The sequence below is a fragment of the Scardinius erythrophthalmus genome (assembly GCF_964197995.2).
Source record: "Scardinius erythrophthalmus genome assembly, chromosome: 23".
Classification (NCBI taxonomy): domain Eukaryota; kingdom Metazoa; phylum Chordata; class Actinopteri; order Cypriniformes; family Leuciscidae; genus Scardinius; species Scardinius erythrophthalmus.
The window spans coordinates 12191827-12218941 of NC_138243.1; the positions used below are offsets into that span (position 1 = coordinate 12191827).

The 27115-nt window shown below is 37.7% G+C and overlaps 1 protein-coding gene across 2 annotated transcripts; it reads left to right on the plus strand.

Annotated features, from left to right (window-relative positions):
* Window positions 1–898: 898 nt before the first annotated feature.
* Window positions 899–26571, plus strand: ppp2r2ab (protein phosphatase 2, regulatory subunit B, alpha b). Of its 2 annotated transcripts, none has more exons than XM_081354652.1 (11): window positions 899–1155; window positions 2584–2726; window positions 4056–4133; window positions 10667–10764; window positions 10847–11012; window positions 11932–12044; window positions 15227–15404; window positions 15527–15691; window positions 15833–16002; window positions 18927–19018; window positions 25879–26571. In XM_081354652.1, exons 2-11 carry the CDS (start codon window positions 2720–2722, stop codon window positions 26156–26158), a joined length of 1347 nt encoding a protein of 448 aa, XP_081210778.1. In that variant the 5' UTR covers window positions 899–1155; window positions 2584–2719; the 3' UTR covers window positions 26159–26571. The 2 variants fall into 2 exon arrangements, with proteins under 2 accessions (XP_081210778.1, XP_081210779.1); XM_081354653.1 differs by having other exon boundaries at window positions 922–1053.
* The last annotated feature ends 544 nt before the right edge of the window (window positions 26572–27115 follow it).

Sequence of the window (27115 nt, forward strand, 5' to 3'; positions counted from 1 at the left end):
TTGGAAACTTTTATGTTGATGGCAACGGAGAGGGACATCCTTTTCTCTCTTGACTCTGATGTGATCATTGACAAAGTTGCAGAGAAACTAAGCTTCTTCTGTAGGCCCTGGCAGTGGTGTTGCACCTCATGAAATATAGTTACAGCAGAAATTGTGTACCCTAAGCATTAATATTTTTTATTAGAATAATAAGCAGCACTTAAATTAAGACCTTTAGTTATTTATAATAAAGCCAGATAAAATCATTTGCATTTTGCATTGGTTTTGATAGTAAATAAATTCTAATCAGTCATTTTACATACAGATTAATGCATGTATAGACATGTAGTGTGTGTGTGTTTACATGCGTAGTGGGCCGGCCTGGATGAAGTCCAGGGCTGATTTTTTGTCCCAGTCCAGCCCTGGTGCACCAGCTAGTGACTGGTCAATGTCAGATAAATGAAAATAGATACGGGGTGTTGTTTTGACACTTTTAAGACCTTAAAAAAAAGATCTTGCATTATTTAATGTCTGCAGAGACGGAAGCAGACATATTTTGATACAACGGTACATCACATTATTCTTACAGCACAGAAGAGACACCAAAGACCTTACATTTAGAAATAATCAAACATATCAGAGCAGCATACAGTAGAAAATATATAAGTAAATGTTTAAAGAAATATGAAAAAAGAACTAAGATGTTTTAAAACCACTATAAGACCATTTACGTTTATGATTTCCATACTGGTAGTGGTATAATGATTGTGTTCGCTTACTTCCCTATTCGTTTTTGGAGTATAATTTCATATCCACAGCTGCCCACACAGCCAGTGAGCCAGGCAAGATGATCACCGTAGTAGTTACATCATCATCCCACAGCATCCAGCAATGAATGGCCAGTGCTGATGATGTCATCACAGGGCGGGGTTGCGCCATTTTGAATGTTGAGAGAAGTGCAGGAGCAGGAGGAGGATAGAGCTGAGGAGGAGGGTGGGTTGCAGGAAGAAAGCCAGAGAAAGCTTAAGATTTAAGAGTGAACTAAAGGACTACCGATAAGAGCTTCTTTCCGAGGTTCGTCTTCATCCATTCCCAGACGAACTGCTTGCAATAAAATAAACCCGGCAAAGTTATCTGGATAGTTCTGAGACCAAAAATTAGCAGCAGCAAGCGAAGGTAAGAGCCGGAAGTGACGAAACAGCGGGCCCAGAAGCGTGATTTTCCTTCAAAATACAACTAGAATAATCTGAACTTTTATTAAAGTTTAATATAAACATTACGTGATAAAATGGAATAATGTGAAATAAAGCTTTTTGTTATATATATAATTACAACGTAAATATTTTATTTTCAAAATGGTGTAATGATATTTATTTTAAATGGCACATCAAATAGCCAAATCACTAATAATCTAAATAAACTGCACTCTGAAATGAAGTTATTTGGTATATTTTGCATTCACTTCAGCATCATGATCTCAGTATGATATATTAATAGATATGTAAATAATTTATCAATTTAAGGGAGATTAATATATGAATTTAAGTTTTAAATTCATATATTAAATTCAAAAATGTTATGCAATTTTATACTGTGAATCAAATTATGGAAGTTGCTGTATCTTTTTAATGTGTGTGTGTTTTTTTTAATGAAAATCAAAAAGAACATTCATTGTTGGCACATCATGTAGCTTAAGCATCTTTAGACAGAATAAAATGGGCATTGCTCCACTGCACGGTGGCAAACACCAGAGATGCCTGCTATATAAAGCTCTTTGGCATCATTTACCTTCCCTTCAGTATTAAATATTTCAGTATAATTTACTGTTAAATGAGTTGATTGAAAAATAATGTACAGATTGATAGATAGGTTCAAGGAAGAGTGTATCAACCCCAATGGATGAGGAAAATTATAAAATAAATAATACGCATGAATACATGTTACAGTAGACGTTACAGATTTCCAGAAAAATTGCATTGTGCAAATATGTAATTTATGAATCCATGTAGGCAGACAAGACCCAGAAGTGCCTCTTGAAAAACTGTAATGGAAAAACAGGTGACTCTTGGTATTCCAAGATTTGCAGAATAACTCATGGAATAGGTTCCTTGCATACAGTACAGGAGGACTTTGCTGTCAGTTTGTTTTCCTTGCAAAAAGGAAAACTGTGACACAGAAAATAATTCTGTGTTACTTGAATCAGGGTTTTTCGATCTTTTAGATGCCACGGACGGACCCCTAAATATGATCATGCTCATGTGAGGGACCACATCCTTAAAATTTCAAAGGCAGCTATATATTTTACATGTAAAAATTTACTGTAAAAAATACTGTGAAATTATTATTTTTTTATATTATAAATGTGTCATATTATTTGGAAAATATTGTTACATTGATTTATTTTTTACATTATGTAAATTTTTCTTTGTTACATTTATACATAGTTTTTCTCTAATATTTTCCACAGACCCCCTATGCGGCCCCCGGGACTTGCATTAATAACTTTGAGAATGCAGTAAATCTTGTTACCAATCAGATATTCATTCACTTTTATCACTAAATCTAGTAATTTGATTTGCTTTTTGTTGCTTTTTTATTTTTCAGATTGCTAAATTTTTCAGAAGTCCAAGCACTCTTATTTTGAAAAACTGCATTTCCGGCGGCTCTCTTGGAAATCTTGCCCTGGTCGCTGCCTTCACACTGCTTATCAAGACTAGGGTCCGACATCGCCACTCTCGCCATGGCAGGTAACTTGACAAGTTTATGAGCTGCTCAAGCAGAGATTGCATGAAAACAATGTGATAATAGCCATTTCATCTGTTAGAGTGAGCGCAGCGGTTGTACGGAATCCATCATCGGAATCTCTGGTTCACTGACAGTAGCCTAGCCATTTAGCTGCCTCGTTTCCCTCCAGTTAGCCAGCAAATCGACAAAACATATTTCAGTCGGTTTTGCTCATAATGTAACGATCGTTTGGGCTTGTGTTCAGCAGTACTGCGGCTTCTCTGTGATCGTGCTTGGTGTTTTACTGATGAGCTGCATTTGCGTGGGAATCTGTCTGGCTAACCCACTCATTTGTTAGCGGGGATGCGCGGTCAGGCTACGTGATTTTTAATATGTCGGTTATACAAATGAATCGGCGTTGGGTAAAATGTCCTGCTTCTTCTTCTTCTTCTTCTGTATATATGTATGTATCACCTGGCCTGATGTATAAATCTGCTCGACATCTCGGCCTCTTTAAATCGTCACCTCCATTAAACTAGCGAAGTTTAACCGGCATCTGCAGAGTCATGTGGAGTCAAACCGCCGCGCGCTTCCCTCTGTGTGTTCAAACCGTTAAAATCACCGAGATCCGCACGAATGACAAACCTAAATGTTTTCCTCTGTCTAGCATTTTAGTCCATTAGTCTTATTCAAAAGAATGAAATCTTAAAGATCAGTCGTGACGCTAAAGGGGTGGGAGGATTCCGGTTTTATGGTTTAAGAATTGTAATAGATTTTTTATAATTGAATTTATGCTTTTGTATTTTAAGGATATATATATATATATATATATATACACAACCAAACACAAGCGCATACAAGTATTTGGTTTTAACAGAGTTTACCAAAAAATACTGAAGTATGGTAGTGAAGTACTATTACTCAAATACTTAGGGCGTTTGTTGATCCTGTCATTCAGTCTCCTGTAGCCACTTGCCCCGTGAACAAACCCAACCAGTTTTGCTCTGCCTCAAACAGCCACTCGGGATTTGCCTCAGCCCAATTCTCCCCCTCATTAAAAAATGATGCAAGAGCTATCATTTAAAATTTATATGAATTATTGCGAGTGTAGACCCTATTATAGTATTGTTTCCTAACATTTTTCGGTGAAGGAAGGGTAAATTTGGTTACTCAGACAAGAGCTCTCTGCCTCATTTTCACGCTGAATACTGTGCATCAGTAGTGCCATCGTCATTGTCGTACTGATTTTTCTTGTTTTGTGCTATGGAAGGATTTTTTTTAAATATCAAATCCAATATAAATGTTCCTTATAGGTTCCTGATATTGTTTTAACCTGCTTTTTCTGATTTCAGGAGCCGGAGGCGGGGGAAACGATGTGCAGTGGTGCTTTTCACAAGTGAAAGGGGCGATCGATGATGACGTAGCTGAAGGTGAGTACCTGTCTGAATAGTATCTTCCTATCTAAGCAGGGGATTCATGGACAAGACTTTATGCCGATAATCAAAGTGCAATCAGAAAGACAATAGTTGTGTCCCAAATAATGTGTTCTACACTAGTGGTTCTCAACTGGTTTGTCCATGGGACCCGTTTTCCCATGGTCATTAGGCCATGACCCAATTGTTTTCGAAATCTGACATAATTCCTAAATATATGTATCGGGCCTAATACTAACTTTTTTTGCCACACCTGCCAATGAAAATGTACTGGCCATAAATATTTTTCACCGGCCATGAAACAGCAGTAAAAGCAGTAATGACACCAAAATTTTAGATACCAGTGAAAAATCACAATCCTCTATTCCAATTTCGATACCACAGCTAAAACAATGGAATTGTTTGGAATTTGGAAACCTTACCATTCCGCTATGCAAGGAAAACTGCTGCTTTGAGTACATTAAGTGTCCAACTTTTTTCGCTTAGTGCATCATCCAGGTATTTAATGTGCATTACTTCTAGTAGGAATTGTCAGTGTGAACACTACAAAATGAACAGTGCACATATTCACAAATTGAGACAGTTGTTGTTATGCTTATTAACAATGCTAGACAATGGTGAAGGGAACAGCTTGCATATCGGACTAGCTTCCTCTTAACAGCAGGATGTCAAGTGAGAGACTGTGTGTGGTAGATTGTTTGACCTGTAATTCTTCAGACCTCACTCTCCAAGAGTCCTGCCGCCCATTGTGTCTCTAGCAGCCAGTCGGCTAATTTCAGACATTAAGCTTGGATGCATGTTAAGTTCTCCGCAGTGCAGTGCATTTTTGTGTAAGCTGCTTAAGAAGCTACAGTTTGCACTTTCCAGTTGTGCCTCTATTAGCAGCTTCACTGTGAAAGGTTCTTATGTCTCAATTACATAGGTCTGGATCTTTTTTACTAAGTTACAACGGTCCATGTTTATGCTAAAGCTGATTGTTAATCTTGAATTCTATTAAGGGTGATGGTTTTGCAGTGATTTTGTAGATTTTTGTCTAGCATTGCATTATTTTAAAGTTTTTTTTTTTCTTTTTTTTTTTTTGCTGCTCAATCAAAACCACAATTTGAACCAAACAGTCAAACAAATTTGTAAACTAAAAATAGAACGTAATTATGCATAAAGATGCACAAAATCCACTGCGAAAAGAACCACTGCTCTCTAAAGTGTCAATAGTGTTGTGCAACAAATATATATTTACATACCGCGATATAGCCTAGGCCTACACAATATAGCAAAATCTCTTAAATTGTGTAATCACCACAATATATATCGTCATACTGCCCAGCCCCACTTCTGATACTCATAAGCAGCCTCATAACTATTTTGTATAATTTGATCATGCTTTGCACTGACAGTATTAATGTAGTACTTTCAGCTCCCCTTAACATATTTTTTCCATGTTTAAATACATTGAAAATATCTTTCCTCAAGTTCATTGCAGAAAAAGTCTGCAGATTCCGTCCAGACGAGTAACTAGTCTACAGTAAACTTCATGACCCAACAACATCATATTATTCATGATGTTGGTTAATTATCTCACAAAGTATAGGATATATCATAGATATTCAATATATCACCCAGCCTTACTGCCTCTCATCCATAGCTGTAGACTTGTAATGTCATGATGCCATATGGATAATCAGAAGGTTCTTGTGCAAACCTAAAGTCCCAGCAGATCTTTGCCTGAAGTCTCCACCACACATTGTTACAGGCTCTTGTGCTAGTTTCCAATGGGATGTCCTCTTATCAAAATGTCTTCCGGCCTGATTCAGTGACTTTCTTTTGAGTTTTGCACACATTAAAGGGGGAGGGGGGTCAGACTTACACAAAGGACCCTTACTTTATTCTTTTCTCCTGCGTTCTTCTGCTCTACTGGTTTAAAAAGTTAAATTGGTATGAGTTAGTCTACAGCCCATCCATGACTGATGCAGCGGTCTCAAAAGTGTGTGGCAGGAATCTAGGTTACAGTTTTGCGTGTCACTGTGCCGTTTTATCATCAGAATCATTTCATTGAGTCAGTCAGTGACTCTCTTACCTCTGATGCTAATTATGTTTGAAGCAAACCGCACATTAAGTTATTATAACTCCTGTAGGTTTTTGTTTGGCAGAAGCCCAGTGGCTGTGAAGCAGGGCTTTGTTGAAAATACCGATTTCTGAATTGATTCTTAATTGAAATGTCTACTTTTAAATGAACCAATTTAAATGCAAAACAAATATTCTCAGATTGTTATCCACATAAAACTTGCAAATTAGGTGCGTCATCTACTGCGGAGATGAGTCAGCATCATTGACTTAATCTCTGCAGCCGAAAACATTATCAATAAATTATTAAAATGTTTAAATGTCTTCTGTTTTTTCACGACAAGCTTATGATTACTTTTGCAGCTGCGCTATGCCAAGCTATACTAGTGCTGGGCGGTATAGAGCTGGTAAGCCCCCCCCCCCCCCCCCCCCCCTCCGCTAACCCCGCTGGACCTCTAGGTTGAAAAATCGTCAATGCAAGTGAATGGGAGAAAATAATTATTTTCTGGTCCCGTTTGAATTTTGCCATGAATGTGAACATATGTTGTCTGTGAAATTTTTATATAACTTTTCGTGTAAAGAATCCTACAATTTAGCGTGTAGAAGTTTGATACGGTTAGACTTTGTGTGTGAGCACTTTGTGGACTACAACTCCTCGCAGCTTTCGACGCGTTTGAAACGTCAACACCACTAGCACACGGACACTAGCTCACGGATCCCGCTAAACATGGCTGTGTCTTTGGTGCACTTCATCGCCTTCTTTCAGGGAGAGGACAAAATCGTTGAGGTTGGCGAAAACCACGGGTAAGTCAACTTTATGGGGTGACGTCACATAGGCGACATGTAGTCTTTCTCGTTATGTCTTTTCCACAACGGCTAGCCGAAGAATCATACCATATACTGTCAAACTTGTAACATGAAAAGTTATATAAAAAATTCACAGACAACATATGTTCACATTAGGGCTGTCAAAACTGCTCAAAAATGACGTTCGAATATTCCCTCTAAAAAACACACGAATATTCGAACTATTCGAACATCTGGTTGTGCATTTTGTCAATGAAGCGCGTTACGTCAATAACAGGACAAATTAATACAAAGAGACATAACTACTTGTATAGGTAGTTTATTTAAGTTTAAACATATTTGATAACGTATTACCTACACAAAAACAAGTAAATCACCTAATGGCCAAGACCGCAGACCTCACTCTCGCTCGCTCGCTCATTCGGACTCTCTCTCTCTCTCTCTCGCCCTCACGCTCATGCTGCGTTCACACCAAACGGAGCGTCAAATAGAGCGTCTGGCGCGAGTGATTTCAATGTTAAGTCAATGTAAAGACGCGTTTACGCGCGTCTGGGGGTCTTGCGGCGCGAATGAGGCGTCACGCTCTCCGCGCGTCAATTTCGCTTCAAACTTTTGCTTTTGACGCGCGAATGGATTCAAAATGTTCAAGAGTCCAACTAGACGCTGTAGACGCGAATCCGACATTGAACGCTCCGAGCGAGCTGTGTTGTGGTAAACATATAACATTTCCTTGACATGAAACGGTAAATAATCAAACCAGTGGAAGCCTGCAGTGCATGAAACTGCTGTATCTAACCTACCTTATTCATGCAGTATCTGTTCATTCAGTACAGTAGCCTACACTTTAGTAATGTTTCTGTTTAACGTTAACGCCTTATTCCTGTGACCTGTCCCCACTCGCAAAGCAGACAGCCGCACCTCTGCTACTCCGGGCGTTTTTCCACATTATTCGAATATTAATTTTCACATTCGAAATTCGTTTTTTTAAAACTATTCGAATATATATTCGAATTTAGAATATTCGTTGACAGCCCTAGTTCACATTCATGGCACAATTCAAACGGGACCAGAAAATAATTATTTTCTCCCATTCACTTGCATTGACGATTTTTTAACCTAGAGGTCCAGTGGGGTTTTACGGAAGGGGCGGGACTTACCAGCTCTATAACCAAAAATTTATCACGGTATTTTTCAATATTATACGGGTTTCACGGTATATAATGTTTTTTTGTTTGTTTTTGTTTTCAAGCATGACTGAGTGTTAACCACATTTTCTACTGATTGAGAAAGGAAATACTGCAGTAGATTGACTTAGAATGCCCTATTTTACTGTCATGAGTGAATATTGTAGAACAATTCCACACTAGTATTAAAGGGCACCTATTATGCACCTTTTCACAAGATGTAAAATAAGTCTCTGATGTACCCAGAGTGTATTTGTGAAGTTTTAGCTCAAAATACATTTTTTTTACATCATGTTTAAATTGTCACTTTTTAGGGCTGAGAAAAACGCACTGTTTTAGTGTGTATCCCTTTAAATGCAAATGAGCTGCTGCTGCCGGCACAGAGCGCGTAGCCTCACAAGCTCATTCTTCAGAGCCAGGACAATCTCATCTTAAAATATCAAAACACAAACTCTCAGTAGTGGTGTTCATTTCGACCCGGAGTCGGACAATAATGCCTGCAGAGTCAGAGAATGTATGCTGTATGGACATAGAACAGGTATAGTTTAGTTTAATTACGGTTATAACTTATTTGTCATCTGCTTTTATCCACTATTAATACAAGCCTGCAGACCTCGTCTGAATGATGGGCAAAAATATACTGATGAGTTTAATAAAAAAATTTGTACATCATACAAAAGATGAAGCGTCAGTTTTACTCCAGAAAATCACCATAAGAGCTGAATAAACACAGTATGAGAAGTGCACATTAAAGTCTTATCCATAAACTCTCTCTCTCTCTCCCTTTCATTATCATCAACATTCACAGTGAATTACACAAAACACTTGTTACAACTAACAGTAAACAAATATATACACACCTTTTCAGTGGGTGCTTAATAAACTGGTAAAACTTTATATCCATAAAGCGACTCAGATGAACTGTAATAAAGTCCGCTCTCTCACTTTCATTTCTGCCGTGATCATTAACGTTAGGCCTATCACTCCGGAGACTGTAAGCTGGATCACGAACAGTTGTACTGATCCATCCTCGAGTAACAACGAGAGTAAATGAAGATAGCTATGTTCATTCTTACATCCAACAACAAAACACTTCTACAAACACTACATTCTTGTCTACAGCTGCTCTAGCGTCGAATCAATGTTGGACTGTGTTTAGCTCACTCAGGCCGGGTCTACGCTAAAACTGCAGTGTCAGTCAACAGTCGTGGGAGGGGCTTGTGCAAAAGTATGTCACATTGCCCTGAATCTGAGAACGGCTTGTTCTGGCATTGGGTGGATTTTTATCATTATAGGGTGGTTGTGTACACACACTGCCAACACACATTTATGTTCAAACACCATGTAAAAGTGAATTTTGCATAATAGGTGCCCTTTGATACAGGTTTGCAAGGCCCCACACAATGATGCTGTTTATAAAGAGGTGCCAGCAGGAGGCGTTATTGATACTTTGCACGTGATGTCAGTTGTACTGGCGGGCAAGAACGTCATTCTCATGCAACGAAAACCAGTAAACTAATCAAGGATCTTGCCAGGACGTTGCCAGTTTTAATATACAAAAGTTGGTGTTTTGAGGTGTACACGACATGTCAGATAGTTTTTGTGCGATTGGATGCACTAACCGCATTTGTTGCCTGCCAGATATCACGTGACTGCAAAGTATCAATAGGAGCGGCAGAAACTGCGGTTTCCCGGGTTACGGCTGTACACAAAGCAGCAGCTTTATCAGGGAAGATAAAGAAAGATTAAATGAAAATAACATCGAAACTTGTCTAAAGACAGTCAGTTCCCTTCAAAGATACATTCATATAAAAACACCCGCGCCTCGTTTTGAATTTGAAATATGAAGTGCTGATGTCAACGATGTCAAAGCCTTTTGGAAAATCTATTTGTGGTGGGTAGTGTTGATATTGTGAACCTATGTGTATGGGAAACAGTAATATAATTTGACAGTTATCAGTTAAAGTTTAACCTATCCATCTTCACCGTCACGCTTATTAACACACACAGATGTGCCTCATCACAGTTCAACAGCCTCCCAAACAGTGTCGCGCCGCGTTCCAAACGTTTAAGCGACATACACTGGTATTGCAATAGATAAAAAATTCATATCATAACAAAAATAAACACCGGTATTCATTATGAACCGGTATACCGCCCAGCACTAATGTATATTTACATCATGTTGTTGAAGAGCTAATCATGGTAGCCAATCAGACATATTTGAGGTGTATCAGATATCTCTGAGGTGTCAGAGGTATTTACCATTCTGCTCAAAGCATCACTTTTTTTAAATTTCAGTACCGACTTGGTACCGAAGTCAGTACTTTTTGACAACACTAATAGCAAGCTTGTGAATTGAAATTGAATCATGAAATTTGTACCCTGCTGTTAAGATGGATCAGATGTCGGTATCTTTTTGGGGGAGCGAGGGTGAAAGAAATCTAACAAATGTCGTATGCACATCCCCTTATATAGCCGACATCATCTCTACTGTGGAGTTCAACCACTCAGGGGAGCTGCTAGCCACAGGGGACAAAGGCGGTCGAGTTGTCATCTTCCAGCAAGAGACCGAGGTAAAGGATCAACCGATCCCACATTAAATCTGCTTTCATTCCCACATGTCTTTCTCACAAAAATGTATATTTCTTTTTCCAGAACAAGAGTCAGCCACAGTGCCGTAGTGAATACAATGTTTACAGCACATTTCAGAGCCACGAGCCTGAATTTGACTACCTGAAGAGCTTGGAAATCGAGGAAAAGATTAACAAGATCCGCTGGCTACCACAAAAGAACGCTGCACAATTTTTGTTGTCCACAAATGGTTAGTAGAGCATTGGGGCATTTTGTAGGTTTGTTGTTAACGTTAACCCTGAGCCCTAGGAGTTCAAGATTCGAGAAATGCTAGGAATTTATGTGATTTAAAAATGCCTGCTTATGTCATTTATAATACCGGTAATAAAATGAAAACCATTTATTTATTTTTCATTATTAGGGATGTCAGTGCATGTTAAATTGTTTAAAATTATTAAAAATTAATTGCATTTCAGTATTTGCTGAAAATAGCTGCAAATTCTTATATATGGTTTTACATGACCCTTAATATCAAGTAAGTAACTAACACATCATTTATTCATACGGCAGTTCATTCTGTTTTATTTTTATTAATCACAGTTAAATTAAGATGCTAAACGATCACTTAATCTCTGGGTGTACTTGAATTGGTCAGATGGGTTTAAAAGTTCAGCACTTTATACAGACTGATTTATGATTATTTAATGATACTTATAAAACAGCCAATACAGAGTCCTCTATATATTCAACTGGAGATGCATTGGATCACTTCTGTGAGTTGAGTTAAGCTCTGCAAATTCTCCAGATTTTTCTCTGACTCACTGAAGCGTCTCCATGTTGTCTAAAAATATGAACTCTCTGCTGTGTTATGCAACCAGTGTGTATTTAAAACTCTCTTGAATGGATCGAATGCCGATCTTCTGTTCACCCACATACTGGAGAAAGATATTTATGGGATAGAGTTCATATTAGATGTGGGAAAAATGACCAGATGTTTTTTTTTAAAATTTGGTGAACTGTCAACTTGATCCGTTATGCCAGTCAAACTACCTCTTTTTATACATGAAAACTGGCTTGTTTTTTCCGAGTTCACATAAATAGTTTAGCATGAGTTGTAAGAGTCATCTGGAGCATCAGGAGGTGACGTTGTTCTGTACCTTTGACTGCAGATAAAACTATAAAGTTGTGGAAGATCAGTGAACGTGACAAGAGACCAGAGGGATACAATCTTAAAGAGGAGGATGGGCGCTACAGAGATGCTGCTACCATCACAGCTCTACGGGTGAGTCACGCACGCTTGTCTACACTCAAGAACACTATATCAACAAAAAAACTGCCCAAATCTGATCATTTCCATTATTCTTAGGTTTGCAGATTTTATGTATTTACATTACCATTCAGAAGTTTGGGGTTGGTAATATTTGTTCAATGCTCACCAAGGCTGCATTTATTTGATCAACACTGCAGTAAATGGGGCTTATGAAATCTGTTTCAGTTTTTTTCCATTTAAATTTTTTGCAACAATAGGGCACCATGAATTTGATTTATCTTTTTAAGGATTCATGACTTAATACAAATGTATTATCAAAAAATGTGGTTATCAAATGAAGACAATAATACATTAATGTATTTTATCTTTTAAAATGTAATCAATTCCTTTTATTAGGGATGTCCCGATACCACTTTTTCACTTCCGATACCGATGCCGCAGCTTTGGCTATTTGCCGATACCGATATCCATCCGATATTTTTATTTTATTCTTGAACTAATACTACTTATAATAAAATATATGGAAGCACTTTGCTCAATTAGCCACATAAAAACATCTCACTCAAATGGACAACAAATACTTCTCCAGTATATAGTCCACAACAACAGTTGATAATGAAAGACTGCCACCCTTTATTCAAAAGACCCTGAGATATGTTTGGTAATTGTACCTGAATGAATTTAAAATTAATTTACTATATTTCAGATTAATATATTTGTTTCCTTAATTTTAATTAACTTTATTCTCATCTGAATTATAAATAATTTATTTCTATATAAAATAATACTACCATTAAAAACATATTTGATTTTCTTTTTTAATCAATGTAGAATGTGTATCTTAAAAATAAACTGATTAGTGCTCTGTTTTGGGACAAAAAATGAAAACCAATGCAATATGATGAATGTCCAAAAGATGAGAGAATTTTTGCTTTTAAACAGCGTGTGTGAGATTTTGGTTGGGTGACAGTTGTATGTTACAGTTTGACAAGAGGTTACAGTTTGACAAAAGCACAATGTTGTGCTTTACACAAATATAAGTAGGCTAAACACTTTGCAGTTTTAATGATGTCCTGTATGAACAAAATGACGGAGTATGTTTTTGTTTCCACTGTTCGATCGCGCCCGCGCCTCTCTCTGACACACACACACACACACACACACACACATTCCAGCATTGCAATCTTGACATCGCAGCCTGTTCATTATGCTGCGTTCACACCAAACGCGAATAGAGCATCAAATTCTTGTCTATCGTGTCTAGTTCAACACTTTAACATTTTGAATCCATTCGCACGTACAAAGCGAGCGTTTGAAGCAAAATAGACACTCATTCAGAGCTAAGGCGGGGCTACAGATTAGGTGTCTCTAATAAACCTGCATATTTTTACGCGTGTATCTTACAGTAGTTCCGCATTACATTAATTAATGTGCACGCAAGTTTTATTTATTTTTATACCTTGTATTCTCTGTATAAATCCATAGACCGAACCGTGACGCACGTACCGTTTCGGTTCAATACGAATACTCCACCCCTAATAGTAGAGATGCACTGATTAAAATTTTCTAGGCCGATTTCCGATTTTTCATTGAGTTTGACCTGCCGATACCGATTTTAGCCGATTCCGATTTAATTTTTTTCCAACCACTTTACAGCACACACAAATATTTATTTTCTATCTTTTCTTTAACCCTTTCACGCGTAAGTTTAAAATATTCTAATTGACACCCAACCCCCAGAGTGATTTTTTTTTTGTTCGAGGCGAACGTTCCCTTTAATGTTTCCATGGCGACGCGTCACGCGATACACCGCAGCCACAATAATACTGCATGACAGATGTGTCGCTTTTATTTCGCTTTTCCTTTTTTATTCAAAATATTCTCAAACTTGCTTACCATGTCATCAACTAGCCTATCTGATATTCCGATTCTCAAATACATGTAAGTGAGTGTGTTTGGTCGTTTAAAAACCTTTATAAATAATCTTGATCTATAACATGAGATGGGCGCTACAATGTTGTCCTGTCAGTCGGATTTACAGCACGTGAATTCATCAGTTTCTCCTGAAATAAATGCAAGAACGTGGCCGGTGAGCTGAGAAGAATAGAGTAAACTTTATAGTTACTTCCACTATGTTTGTCTGATATGAATAACACATGTCGGCAAATTATATTTGAATAAATTGTTATTGCTGCTTCCACAGACATCAGTGTGTATTTTACAAACTCCAAATGCATTGTTTTACTCGTGCTTATGTGTATTTAAATATCTGAAACCTAAAATAAACATTATGAGGTTGAAAACACTGCTTAGTTGTGATATATGACAGCGCTGAACGCGTCCGACTCTGGCTCAGCGCCAGCCAATGCGCGAAAACACAGTTTGAATCTGCCAGTTATGCAACGTCACTGAACATTTTAAATGTGGCACCATACTCTCAAGGTTAATCATGCGGCGCCCGAGTGCATTTAACCGGCATAAAATCGGCATATGTCAGACTGACCGGCCGGTGAAATCACGTGAAAATCGGCCAATTCCGGTCACCAGCCGATCAATCGGTGCATCTCTACCTAATAGGTATCGGATCATATTTTTTTTTTCTCCCCTCCGATATCCGATCTAGCGTTCTGGGCCAGTATCGGCACGATACCGATGATGTGGATCGGATCGGGACATCCCTACCTTTTATTTGTTGGCAAACAAAATGCTGTACAACAGATAAATAATAAATAAATTACATCACATGATCTTTCAGAAATCCTTCTGATATGTTGATTTGCTGCTCAAGAAACATTTCTCATCAATGTTGAAACCAGTTGTGCTGCTCAATGTTTTTGTGGAAACCGTGATCGTTCTTTTCAGGATTTTTTTGATAAACAGAGGGTTATTTGAAATAGAAATCTTTTGTAACATTATGAATAAGTCTTAACTGTCACTTTTGATCAATTTAATGCATCCTTACTGAATAAAAGTTTTACTTTTTGTTTGGTACTTTTGAATGGTACTGTAAATTTGTATTTTTTTTATATATATATAAGGGATAATGTAGAGCGAGGCGGTTATTGCGGGTGCCAATAATTCTGACCACAACTGTATATTTCTTATGTCACTCCATGACAGTTATAAATTCATAAAACACTTGTGATTTAAAATTTTACTGAAATGGCAAATAAACATTTAAGCTCTTTGTGCAGGTTCCAGTATTCAGGCCTATGGATCTCATGGTGGAAGCCAGCCCGCGGAGGGTCTTTGCCAACGCCCACACCTACCACATCAACTCCATCTCGGTCAACAGCGACAATGAGACCTATCTGTCAGCAGACGACCTGCGCATCAACCTGTGGCACTTAGAGATCACAGACCGCAGCTTTAGTATCCTAGAAAGTGATTTCTGTGGTTAAAAGCATTGATTTGGGTTGTGAATGTCACGCTGAAATGTCTGAAAATGAAATTTGTGTCGGTTCAGCTGTTATGTGGCTTTAACTCTGCGTCAGACATTGTGGACATAAAACCAGCCAATATGGAGGAGCTGACGGAGGTGATCACAGCCGCAGAGTTCCACCCTCACCAATGTAACACGTTTGTGTACAGCAGCAGCAAAGGCACCATCCGCCTCTGTGACATGCGTGCATCAGCACTTTGTGACAAGCACTCTAAATGTGAGTTATAAGAGCCGACTACGTCATATGAAAATCCAATGAAACGCTATAGTGTTTTCTAAATGGTATATGCTGTGATGTCATGGCTTAGTAGCATAAAGATGACTGTGCTACAATCGTTTTCTCCTCTACTTTTTCTAGTGTTTGAGGAGCCTGAAGACCCCAGCAACCGCTCTTTCTTCTCTGAAATCATCTCCTCCATCTCAGACGTGAAGTTCAGTCACAACGGCCGCTACATGATGACCCGAGACTACCTGTCTGTCAAAATCTGGGACCTAAACATGGAGAGTCGACCCGTTGAGACATACCAGGTGAGAGTTCATAAATAGTGCTTTAATCATGAAAAAAAAAAAGCTTGTCAACGTACATTTTTCGTCATAGATTTCGTTTACGAAATTAACACTGCTCCGTTATCTTGCGGACTTGACCACTGTACAAAGAGTAAGTTGCCAATATTTTGCTATTCCTGGATTATGGATTATTAAAAACGTATGGATTATCGTATGTTTACTTCAAATATCTTTAGAGAGCAGTAATTATTATTTTTGTTTCTATTTCAACCTAAAATATTATGGAGCGCTAAATTTGCATGTAATTTGTTTCATTCACACTCTACGCCAGAGGGCACCGTGCAGAAAGGCCACAAGTGAGACTTATGAATTAGTTCCAGGAAATCCCTAATATGGACAGACTTCCAGAGATCTGAATAAAATGGATAGTTTTGACTGATTAAACATGTAGAGGATTAACACACCATTGCAACAGCATATGGTTAATCTGTGCCTTTATATCTGTATATAATACTATAAAATATATTTTTTTTGTCATTTCTATTTGACTGATAGCATTATTTATTTACCGTTATATATTTAATGTTATCGTGAATTCCTTTGGCCATGATAACCACGAAGTGAAAAATCTGATATGGTGACAGCCCTATTCACGTGAAATGCATACGGATCCATCGACGGAAACATACATTAGTGGAACTCTGTCTCGTCTTTTATTCGCTGTTGGTTTCACAAAACCATATAATAGATGTCATCAGATTAACTGTGGTGCAAATGACACCATTACAGAACCAAGAAACCTGAAAAAATTTATGTTAACTCAAAAATATTAAGCAATACTACTTATTTTTTTATATTGATGATATTGAAAACAGTTGTGCTGCTTAATATTTTGTAGAAAACAGTTTTTCAGGGTTTTTTGAAAGGCTATTCATCAAAGAAACCTGAAAAAAGTTATCCGTTTTGTCAATAATATTAGTATTGTATATTAATATACAATAAATGTTAAAAAATATTAAATATTTTCAACTTTGACAGTAAGTTTTCTTGAACGCCAAATCATCTTCTTAGAATGTCGTGTATATATTTAAATAATCTTAAATCTTACTTGGTTCAATTTTAAAATTTGTCATATGTTGAGCATATTGTAATGGCAAGAAAACACATTTGTTGGCAATTCACCTTTGGCTAAGCCACGCCCTAGAATGTAGATTGACCAATCACAGCGCAGCCAAGAACGAGCTCCGACAGAGGTCCGACACTTTTTCACAGCGCTCCATTGACTTTAACGCAGGCGTCTCATATTTTTGGTCTTGGCAGGCTATTACCGTCGTAGTTTTATCAAAAATATGGTTAAACGTTGTGCCTGGGGCATTTGTAACACAGATACGCGTTTCCCAGAGAGGTTGGAGGGGGGTGTCCGTTTTTTTCCCTTCCCAAAACCGATTTCAAATCCTGACAAGTGTCGTCTTTGGATTAAACTGTGTGTGGACGTCCTCACAGTCAGGTAAACCCCTCAAGGATCAACAAGCACACTTTTGTGTGCTCTAAGGTAAATTTAGATTTTAACCTTACTGTAAAGTTATACTAGTTAGACAGTTATATGCTGTTTGTTTTAGCTAACTTTGTTATTCAAGATACAAACACCTAACGTTAACGTTAGGTGTTTGTATCTTGAATAACACAGTTAGCTAACATCCAGCCGCTAGTCAAAACATACAATCCTGACTTACGTGATAAATAAACTATCGCTAAGCTTGCTTGCTAGCACCTCGATTCTTCATTAACGTAATTAGGGTAGAGAACCGAAATCATAACCTAAAACAGCATAAAACTGTCTAACTAGCATTATAACTTGTATAACTTGACGGGAAATTTAAAAGCAAATTTACCTTAGAGCACACAAAAGTGTGCTTGTTGATCCTTGAGGGGTTTACCTGACTGTGAGGACGTCCACACACACAGTTTAATCCAAAGACGACACTTGTCAGGATTTGAAATCGGTTTTGGGAAGGGAAAAAAACGGACACCCCCCTCCAACCTCTCTGGGAAACGCGTATCTGTGTTACAAATGCCCCAGGCACAACGTTTAACCATATTTTTGATAAAACTACGACGGTAATAGCCTGCCAAGACCAAAAATATGAGACGCCTGCGTTAAAGTCAATGGAGCGCTGTGAAAAAGTGTCGGACCTCTGTCGGAGCTCGTTCTTGGCTGCGCTGTGATTGGTCAATCTACATTCTAGGGCGTGGCTTAGCCAAAGGCGAATTGCACTGTAATGTCACATTCCATCAGAAAGAAAATTCCAGTGTGTGCATGAAAAGACTTGCAAATACTATTTTTGTCAACATTAGGGGGCGCTTTCTTCACTATTTAAAATTGTAGGATTAAAGAAAAAGCTCACTTAAAAATGAAAATGGTCATAATGTACTCACCCTCAAGTTGTTTCAACCCTGTATGAATTTCTTTCTTCTACTAAACACAAGGGAATATATTTTGAAGAATGTCAGTAACCAAACAGTTAATGTACCCCTTTGACTTCTATAGTATTTTTTTTCCTACTATGGAAGTCAATGGGGCCCATTAACTGTTTGGTTACCAAAATATCTTCCTTTGTGTTCAGCAGAAGAAAGAAATTCATACAGGGTTGAAACAACTTTAGGGTGAGTAAATGATGACATAATTACATTTTTTTTCAGTGACCTATTCCTTTAAGGTTGACTAAAAGTCTGCAGTTTTGTCCCAATCATTTGGGAGTGTCTTAACACACCCAGATATTTGATTAACATTCATGGCTTAGATGAGGTCATTGTAGATGACAGAGTAATTTCACTGTACTTGAGCGTCAGGTTTATTTATTACCTCTGATCTCCAGTAATAACTTTCACTGCTATGTCAGAGTTCATGACCTGCTTTTCACTTTTTTTTTTTTTTTCTGCCATAGGTTCACGAGTACCTCAGGAGTAAGTTGTGCTCTCTCTATGAGAACGACTGCATCTTTGACAAATTTGAATGCTGCTGGAACGGAAATGACAGGTTAGACCCTTCACAAGCCTGCATTATATCATTTTCATAATGGTAGAGTATCCTGAATTGTAAACACCCATCAGTAGGCAACAAATAACGGTGCGCTTGTTCACTTGCATTGAAGCAATAGCGTAGATTAAAAAGCATTTGGTTAACAGAAAAGACATTGCTATTTTCCAACATCCTACATGTTATTTGTACTGTATTGATCTGTCCACCTAAAACACATTTAAAAAAAAAATATATATATATATAATTAAACTCTTCTTTCAGATTCAAGTATTGCTCCCTTGAATTGCTTCAGTAATAACTACTGCTCAAAATTTAATTTTATACTTTTATTCAGCAAGGATGCATTAAAATGATCAAAAGTATAAATGTCTTTACTGTCAATGTTACCAAGTATTTCAGTTTTAAATAAATACTGCTCTTTTTTCATCAAAGAATCCTGGAAAAAATCATATCAGGGTTTCCTTAAAATATTAACTCTTTCCCACCATTCACGGAATTTTTATGGCTTTGTGTAAATATGATATTATTAATTTATACATTTATTTATTAGTGGTCAATCGATAGAAAAAAAAAGAAACTCAATTAATCACTTTTTTATATTTATATTAGTATATATGTTTTATTTTTAACAGAATTATAATTATATATAAATAAACGGATGCTGCTTTAATTGCATTAAACGTTGACAGCCCTAATAAATATATACTGAACAAAATTATAAATGCAACACTTGTTTTTGCCCCCATTTTTCATGAGCTGAACTCAAAGATCAAAGACTTTTTCTATGTACACAAAAGGCCAATTTCTCTCAAATATTGTTCACAAATCTGTCTAAATCTGTGTTAGTGAGCAGTTCTCCTTTGCCGAGATAATCCATCCACATCATAGTTGTGGCATATAAAGATGCTGATTTGACAGCACGATTATTGCACAGGTGTGCCTTAGGCTTGCCACAATAAAAGGCCACTCTAAAATGTGCAGTTTTACTGTATTGGGGGGGGTCCGAAAACCAGTCAGTATCTGGTGTGACCACCATTTGCCTCACGCATTGCAACACATCTCCTTCGCATAGAGTTGATCAGGTTGTTGATTGTGGCCTGTGCAACTCGTTGGTCCACTCCACTTCAATGGCTGTGCGAAGTTGCTGGATATTCGCAGGACCTGGAACACGCTGTCATATACACCGATCCAGAGCATCCCAAACATGCTCAATGGGTGACATGTCCAGTGAGTATGCTGGCCATGCAAGAACTGGGATGTTTTCAGCTTCCAGGAATTGTGTACAGATCCTTGCAACATGGGGCCGTGCATTATCATTAGGGGTGGGAATCTCTAGGCACCTTACGATTCGATTCGTTTACGATTCAGAGGGTAACGATTATCGATGCATCTTTTTTTTTTTTACTACTTGGTACTTTTAAAGCAAAGTATTGATGACCCATAAAGAATTTACTTCCAATACTTCTTATATTAAATTTATTAATAAAACAAATGGAAGTGATTTGGCAAGTCAACTGTAAGGTTACATTTGCCAGCATATGTCCCAACATTGCAAAGAACCAACAGGAAAATAAATGTGTGCCTGTACTAGCAGCATACTTGTAGTAAATGATTACAAACTTCAGCATATTCTGAATCTCTAGCATTTAATAATAGACTTCTAACCAACATTCTCCTGTTATTTCCAATGAGCAATATAATCCTTCAGACAAAAAAAAAAAAAAATTCATTTTGCTGTAGCAAAATCACAAACCATTTTCGTGCAAAAATATAGAATTATGTACCAGCAGCTCTCATACAAACATAATGCTTGTGGACTTGCGCATATTCTGAATAATTAGTAACATACAGAGTCGCTCTTATGCACAACTAAATAATATAGAGTTATGACTTGAAATGTTTGCTGTATACCACAATCAAAAACAGCTTATACAAAAAAGTGAATGAACATCTGCAGAGAGCACAGTCAAAATGTAACTCTTTGTGACTGGCATTGCACTGATACACACTATGGCTGTGGAGGGCAGTATAACGTACGTATAACAGATCGGTTTACAGCATATTGATGTGAAAACTAAACAATACAGAAAGCAGCTCTCATACAAAAAATACTAAATAAAATAGGTCACAATGAAATTGCCAATTTTCCATACGTTAGCTTTTAATGAAGAGGGTGCCGTTCGAATTTGGCGCTCAGCCATATGCGTCTGTTATGTGCGCGTCTGTGTTATGTGCACGCCACAGACTGTCCGCACACTGCACGTCAGAGCCTTTTGCATTCCGGAATGCCTTTTGCATTCCGTCAATATTACGTTATTAGAAGAAATAAAAAAAAAGTAGAAAATCGATTTTTGACATTTGTGAATCGATTCAGAATCGTCCACGTCCGCATTGCGATGCATCTAAGAATCGAATTTTTACCCCACCCCTAATTATCATGCCTGCAACATGAGGTGATGGTCGTGGATGAATGGAACAATGGACCTCAGGATCTCGTCACGGTATCCCTGTGCATTCAAAATGCCATCAATAAAATGCACCTGTGTTCGTTGTCCATAATATACACCTGCCCATATCATAACCCCACCGGCACCATGGGCCACTCGATCCACAACGTTGACATCAGCAAACCGCTTAGTAGAAGGCCTTTATTAAAAGTGGAGCGCCTTTGTCATGGATGGATTTAGAGCCAGAACATTTTTTAATGTAACTCTGATTGTATTCGTTTGAAAGACGAATGTATACTTAGAATGACTTGAGGGTGAGGAAATTATGGGCTAATTTTCCTTTTTGGGTGAACTATCCCTTTAAAGACGTGCATCATTCTTATGAAAATACCTGAGATTGCTTGATAAACACAGATAATTTATCGCTATCATGTGTTTGTCTTAATGTTTCATCAGTCAAAACGTCTCTATTTGCATGTTATTATATCCATATAAGGCATTTCCTGAAACGTCATACTTCTATGAATCTCACTTGTGGACTTTCTGCGCAAGGTATGAATCAGTATGTACTGGGCTTCCAGTATGAATGAAACCGATATGACATGAGTGTTTAGCACTCCATATCGCTATCATCTCCCCATTTTGGGTAAAAATAGAAAAATAATACTAAAGTACTTTGTAACGTAGTTACTTCAGTAGTTTTTAAGCAAACTACTTAATTACTCTTACTTGAGTCATATTATTTTTCAGTACTTCTACTTGTACTCAAGTAAATTATTACTTAAAGCAACAACATGGAACTTTTCCTCTGCGGTCGCCCTACAGGTTGGAAGCGGAATTGTCCATTACCGCTGTCGTAAAATGATTTACGGTTACTGTATGAAGCATGCAGGTTTTTTTCATATGGGCAATGATAATATTATTAATCTTCCCCCTTTCATAATTTATACATGTTTAGTAGACTAAACATTTTAACTCAAACATTTGCGATTTGCATGTCGATTGCAATGCTCAAATCTGAACGAGAATGATAGCGATAGCATCCTAACCATCTAAAACTACCATGTTAGTGTTTACTAGCTACCAGATTGATAATTCGCTCATCTACTAGCTGATTCATGAAGATAAATGGAGGACCAGATAGTTTCCGTACCGTAGCCAGGCAGACAACAGATTAGAAAAACTAAAGATAGTATGCAAGCAATTTACAGTTACTTACTAGTTCAACAGCATGACGGCCAAGTCAGCATCGGTCTGGTAACTCTCCTCCTCCATAAGCTAATGCCAGCGAGCAAACGCTCGACCAATATTGATCCTCGTCCTGCCTTTCAGTTTATCACTCTCCCTTTTCCTCTTCCGACTCTACTCCGACAAAACCTTGGACTTCTTACGTTTCGCTGCTGCTTCAGCCATGACGAAAACAGACGTACGAAAACAAACGCGCTGGTTGGCCACATTTGAGGAAGTGGTGGGCAAAGTGACGTATGCCGTAAAGCAGTCGAATTTTGTAGTTCTTTTTGAGCGCTGGTTACTACCCGCACCCCGAAGTTACATAGTGCCAGTAAAAGCGATACAGACCCCGTCAGGCTCTGGCAGACGTCTCATTCAACCTATTGTAAGTCGATGTACTGTCACAAGGGTCTTGGAAATATATTATGAAAAGTTGAAAAGTTACATGTTGTTACTTTAAGTAGCAATACTTTTACTTAAATAAATTTTTTTTGTACTCTTTCCACCACTGGATATGCCACACCTGTGAGGTGGATGGAGTAACTCGGAAAAGGAGAAGTGCTCACTAACACAGATTTAGACAGATTTGCGAACAATATTTGGGAGAAATTGGCCTTTTGTGTACATAGAAAAAGTCTTAGATCTTTGAGTTCAGCTCATTGAAAATGGGGGCAGAAACAAAAGTGTTGCGTTTATAATTTTGTTCAGTGTGTGTGTGTATGTATATAATTTTTATAAGTGTGTATATGTGTGTGTGTGTGTGTGTGTGTGTGTGTGTGTGTGTGTGTGTGTGTGTGTGTGTGTGTGTGTGAAATATATATATATTCATGGATCCAGGATACTATGCAACCCTATTAAGGTCCCCTAGGCCTTTGGAATTAAAATAGCCCCACATCATCACATAGCCTTCACCATACCTAGAGATTGGCATGGTTTTATTTCAATTAGCCTAATAGCTGGTTTGATATACATTGAGAGATGATCTTATGGAAAGTACTCCATGCCAATCTCTAGGTATGGTGAATCATCCTGGTTTATCAGGATGCATAGTATCCTGGATCCATGAAGTAACTGGCCTTTAAAAATAAAAATCTGTCTGCCTCTATGGGAATTTAATATAGGGGTGTCCAAACTTATGCACCCTGTATTTTAAGGAAGAACATTTATTTATTTATGATACATTATTCATTCACAAAGAAAATTGGTGTCCTTAAAGGTTGGATTTTTCCTATTTTTTTTAATTAAGGCATTAAGTTCAATTTCCAAAAGATGATTTTTTTTATTCCTCTTTTTAGTCAACTTTAGCATGGGAGTCTAAACTTATGCATAGCACTGTATATATATATGTATGTGTGTGTATATATATATATATATATATATATATATATATGATGCTGGCGGTGGCAACTTTAAAAAAAAAATGCTGGCGGAGAAAGTTGAGCAGCACAACTTTTTCCCACAATGCTATTAAACAGCATATTAGAGTGATTTCTGAAGGATCATGTGACACTGAAGACGTAAAGGAGTAATGATGCTGAAAATACAGCTTTGACATCACAGAAATATATTACATTTAAAATTGTATTCACATAGGAACCAGTTATTTTAATTTGTAATATTTCTCTCTTACTGTTTTTACTGTATAATTTATCAAATAAATGCAGCCTTGGTGAGCATGAGACTTCTCTCAAAAACATAACAAATTTGAATGGTAATGTAAATAGCTATTTTTTTTCTAAGAAATGTATCGTGTAGCTAACTAAAAAGTGTTAGAGCTTGATTAACTACATTAAAATATAGGAATGTATTTTTAGCTAGTAAACTATGCATTACATGGAGATTAGGAAAGTACTATAAGCATGTTCAGAGCGAATACAGCAAGGTAAAATGTAGAAACAAGCATTGAACAGCAGTATGTAGTTACCAGATGAATTGTGACTTATTGTATGTACGACTGTAATAAGCCTAATTTCCTATTTAAAACACTTTCTTGAGATGTAAAACATGGACCCAAGAAGGTCAGTATGGTAGCAGTCAACATATAGTCCAACCACTGATCTTGCATGACTCTCCGTTGGGGCCCAGACTGGCTCTTATCTCAGGGGAACCTCTAATCACTCTTAGACAGACCGAACAACGGTGGTCAAGGTCAGTGGAAGATTGGGTTAGCATGTCATGAAGACACGTCAGTGCTATTCGGGTCACAGAATTCAGCACTACGCTGGGTTTCAGACAGGAACGCGAATTGCGTCATTGGAAAAGGGTTCCCGTCTAGCATCAAGCATCCCGTCCCATCTCTAAAACCTACAGTCTTGAAATTAATTCCAACCTAGACCTTTAAGGAGAGAGTTCATGAAAAAAATGTGTCATTTACTCACCCTCATGTTGTACCAAACCTTTATGACTTTGGTTCATCTTCGAAACACAAATTAAGATATTTTTAATGAAAACTGAGAAGTTTCTGTCCCTCCATTTTAAAGTTCAGGGGATCAAACCTCAATATTTACAAAAAAGTTCATAAATGCATCGAAAAACAAATCCATATGAATCAAGTGGTTTAATCAATGTCTTTTAAAGTGATTTGATCGCTTTGTGTTTTTAGTTTCTATTTATTCAGATGTAAACACACTTAAGTAAACTGAATCACACAGAAGCCAAAACAAACCTCACTAGTTCTTGTGTGCATGTTTATGTAGGTGTCGATCATTGTTTATTTGTAAATAAAAGCCTAAATCAAATCTGTTATATAAATCTGATATATATATATATATATATATCAAGCTTTATATGATACATGATATATATGCGATCAAATCACTTTGCAAGATTTGGTTTAAACAGTTCAATTCATGTAGATTTGTTGCTTGTTTCCACTGAATAATTTAAAAAAGTAGTTGTGACTTTTTATCTCACAATTTAGAAATAAACTCGCAATTCTGAGAAAAAAAAAGTCAATGGTGGAAACAAGCTTACATAATTTTACTACGCCTTTTAATTTTTGGTTATCTGGACTTTCAATGGAGGGACAGAAACTTCAGAATTAACAATTCTTATGGGTTTGGAACGACACAAATTCTGTCATCGTTTACTCACCCTCAGGTTTGGGTGAACTATCCCTGTAACTAGCCGAACCGGGTTTATTAACAGCATTGTCTTTCTGGTTCTCGTCTTTTGTCTTAGTGTGGTGATGACTGGATCCTACAACAACTTCTTCCGAATGTTGGATCGCTCCCAGCGGCGGGACGTCACCCTGGAGGCTTCGCGCGAGAGCTGCAAGCCCCGGCAGGTCCTGAAGCCGCGCAGGGTTTGCGCCGGCGGCAAGCGGAAGAAGGACGAGATCAGCGTGGACAGCCTGGACTTCAACAAGAAGATCCTACACACCGCCTGGCACCCGCAGGAAAATATCATTGCCGTGGCAACCACCAACAACCTCTACATCTTCCAGGAAAAAGTGAACTAATACTGTCGTCATGGGGAAAGAAAACCTCCGAACCTCTCTCTATGTGGAAACAAAAAAGATGAACTAGCTAAAATCATTTCTGTGACAACCACCATCATCACATTACCAACCTTGGCCTACTCCAGGACAGGATGAACTAGTCGAGCCAACTTGCGGCTACCAATACTTTAACTGGTTCAGACTGGTCTGGAGAAGAGCGCAACCTGGCTTTGGCCTCTGTGGCACCATGACACTCGCCTTGCTCTGGTGATGTGCCAACCTGTGTCTGTACCCTCCATCCCTTCTCCCCTTACCCACAAGTCCGAGCCCAGGGACAAAATGGGCCGCAATCTATCAGATTTCAACCATAGGTTTTTTTTTTTTTTTGGTTTTGGTTTATTCAAGGTGTCTGTATAAAAACTAATTTGAACTCATGTGGATGTGTCCCTGTGTCCTTTAATCCTCGATATGTTGTTCGTGCCATTGTAACCGTTTTTTAATCTTCTCAGAGAAACTGCCAAGTTGTTTAGTTTGTTTTAATTCTGTTTCAAGAATACGTTTTTCAGATTTTTTTTTTCTTTTAGGTTTTTTTTTTAGTTTACTACTTTTTACATTTCATAATGTCCCGTTACTCTCCATACAGCTACGAATGGTTTTGGCCCTGTTTCTTTTCAGAAATCCACGCACTCATACCCACCTCCTCACATTGGCCCAAAGAGCTTTTCCTGTTCTTTTTTGTGGCATAGACGGCATTGCCGTGTTTGCTGTAAGTAGTCTTACATCTACACTTGTTCAAGCACATACACTCCAGTTGGACTGCTCACTCATTCAGCCTTACAGGGTTTATTTTCCTTTGTGACTCATGCCCGGTTTCTGTCTACACTCTCTCTATCTCGAGTTACACGTTGAGAAAGATTATAGAGATTATGATAATGAAATGGTATTTATAAACGGAACAAACAATTAAACTAGAGTCGT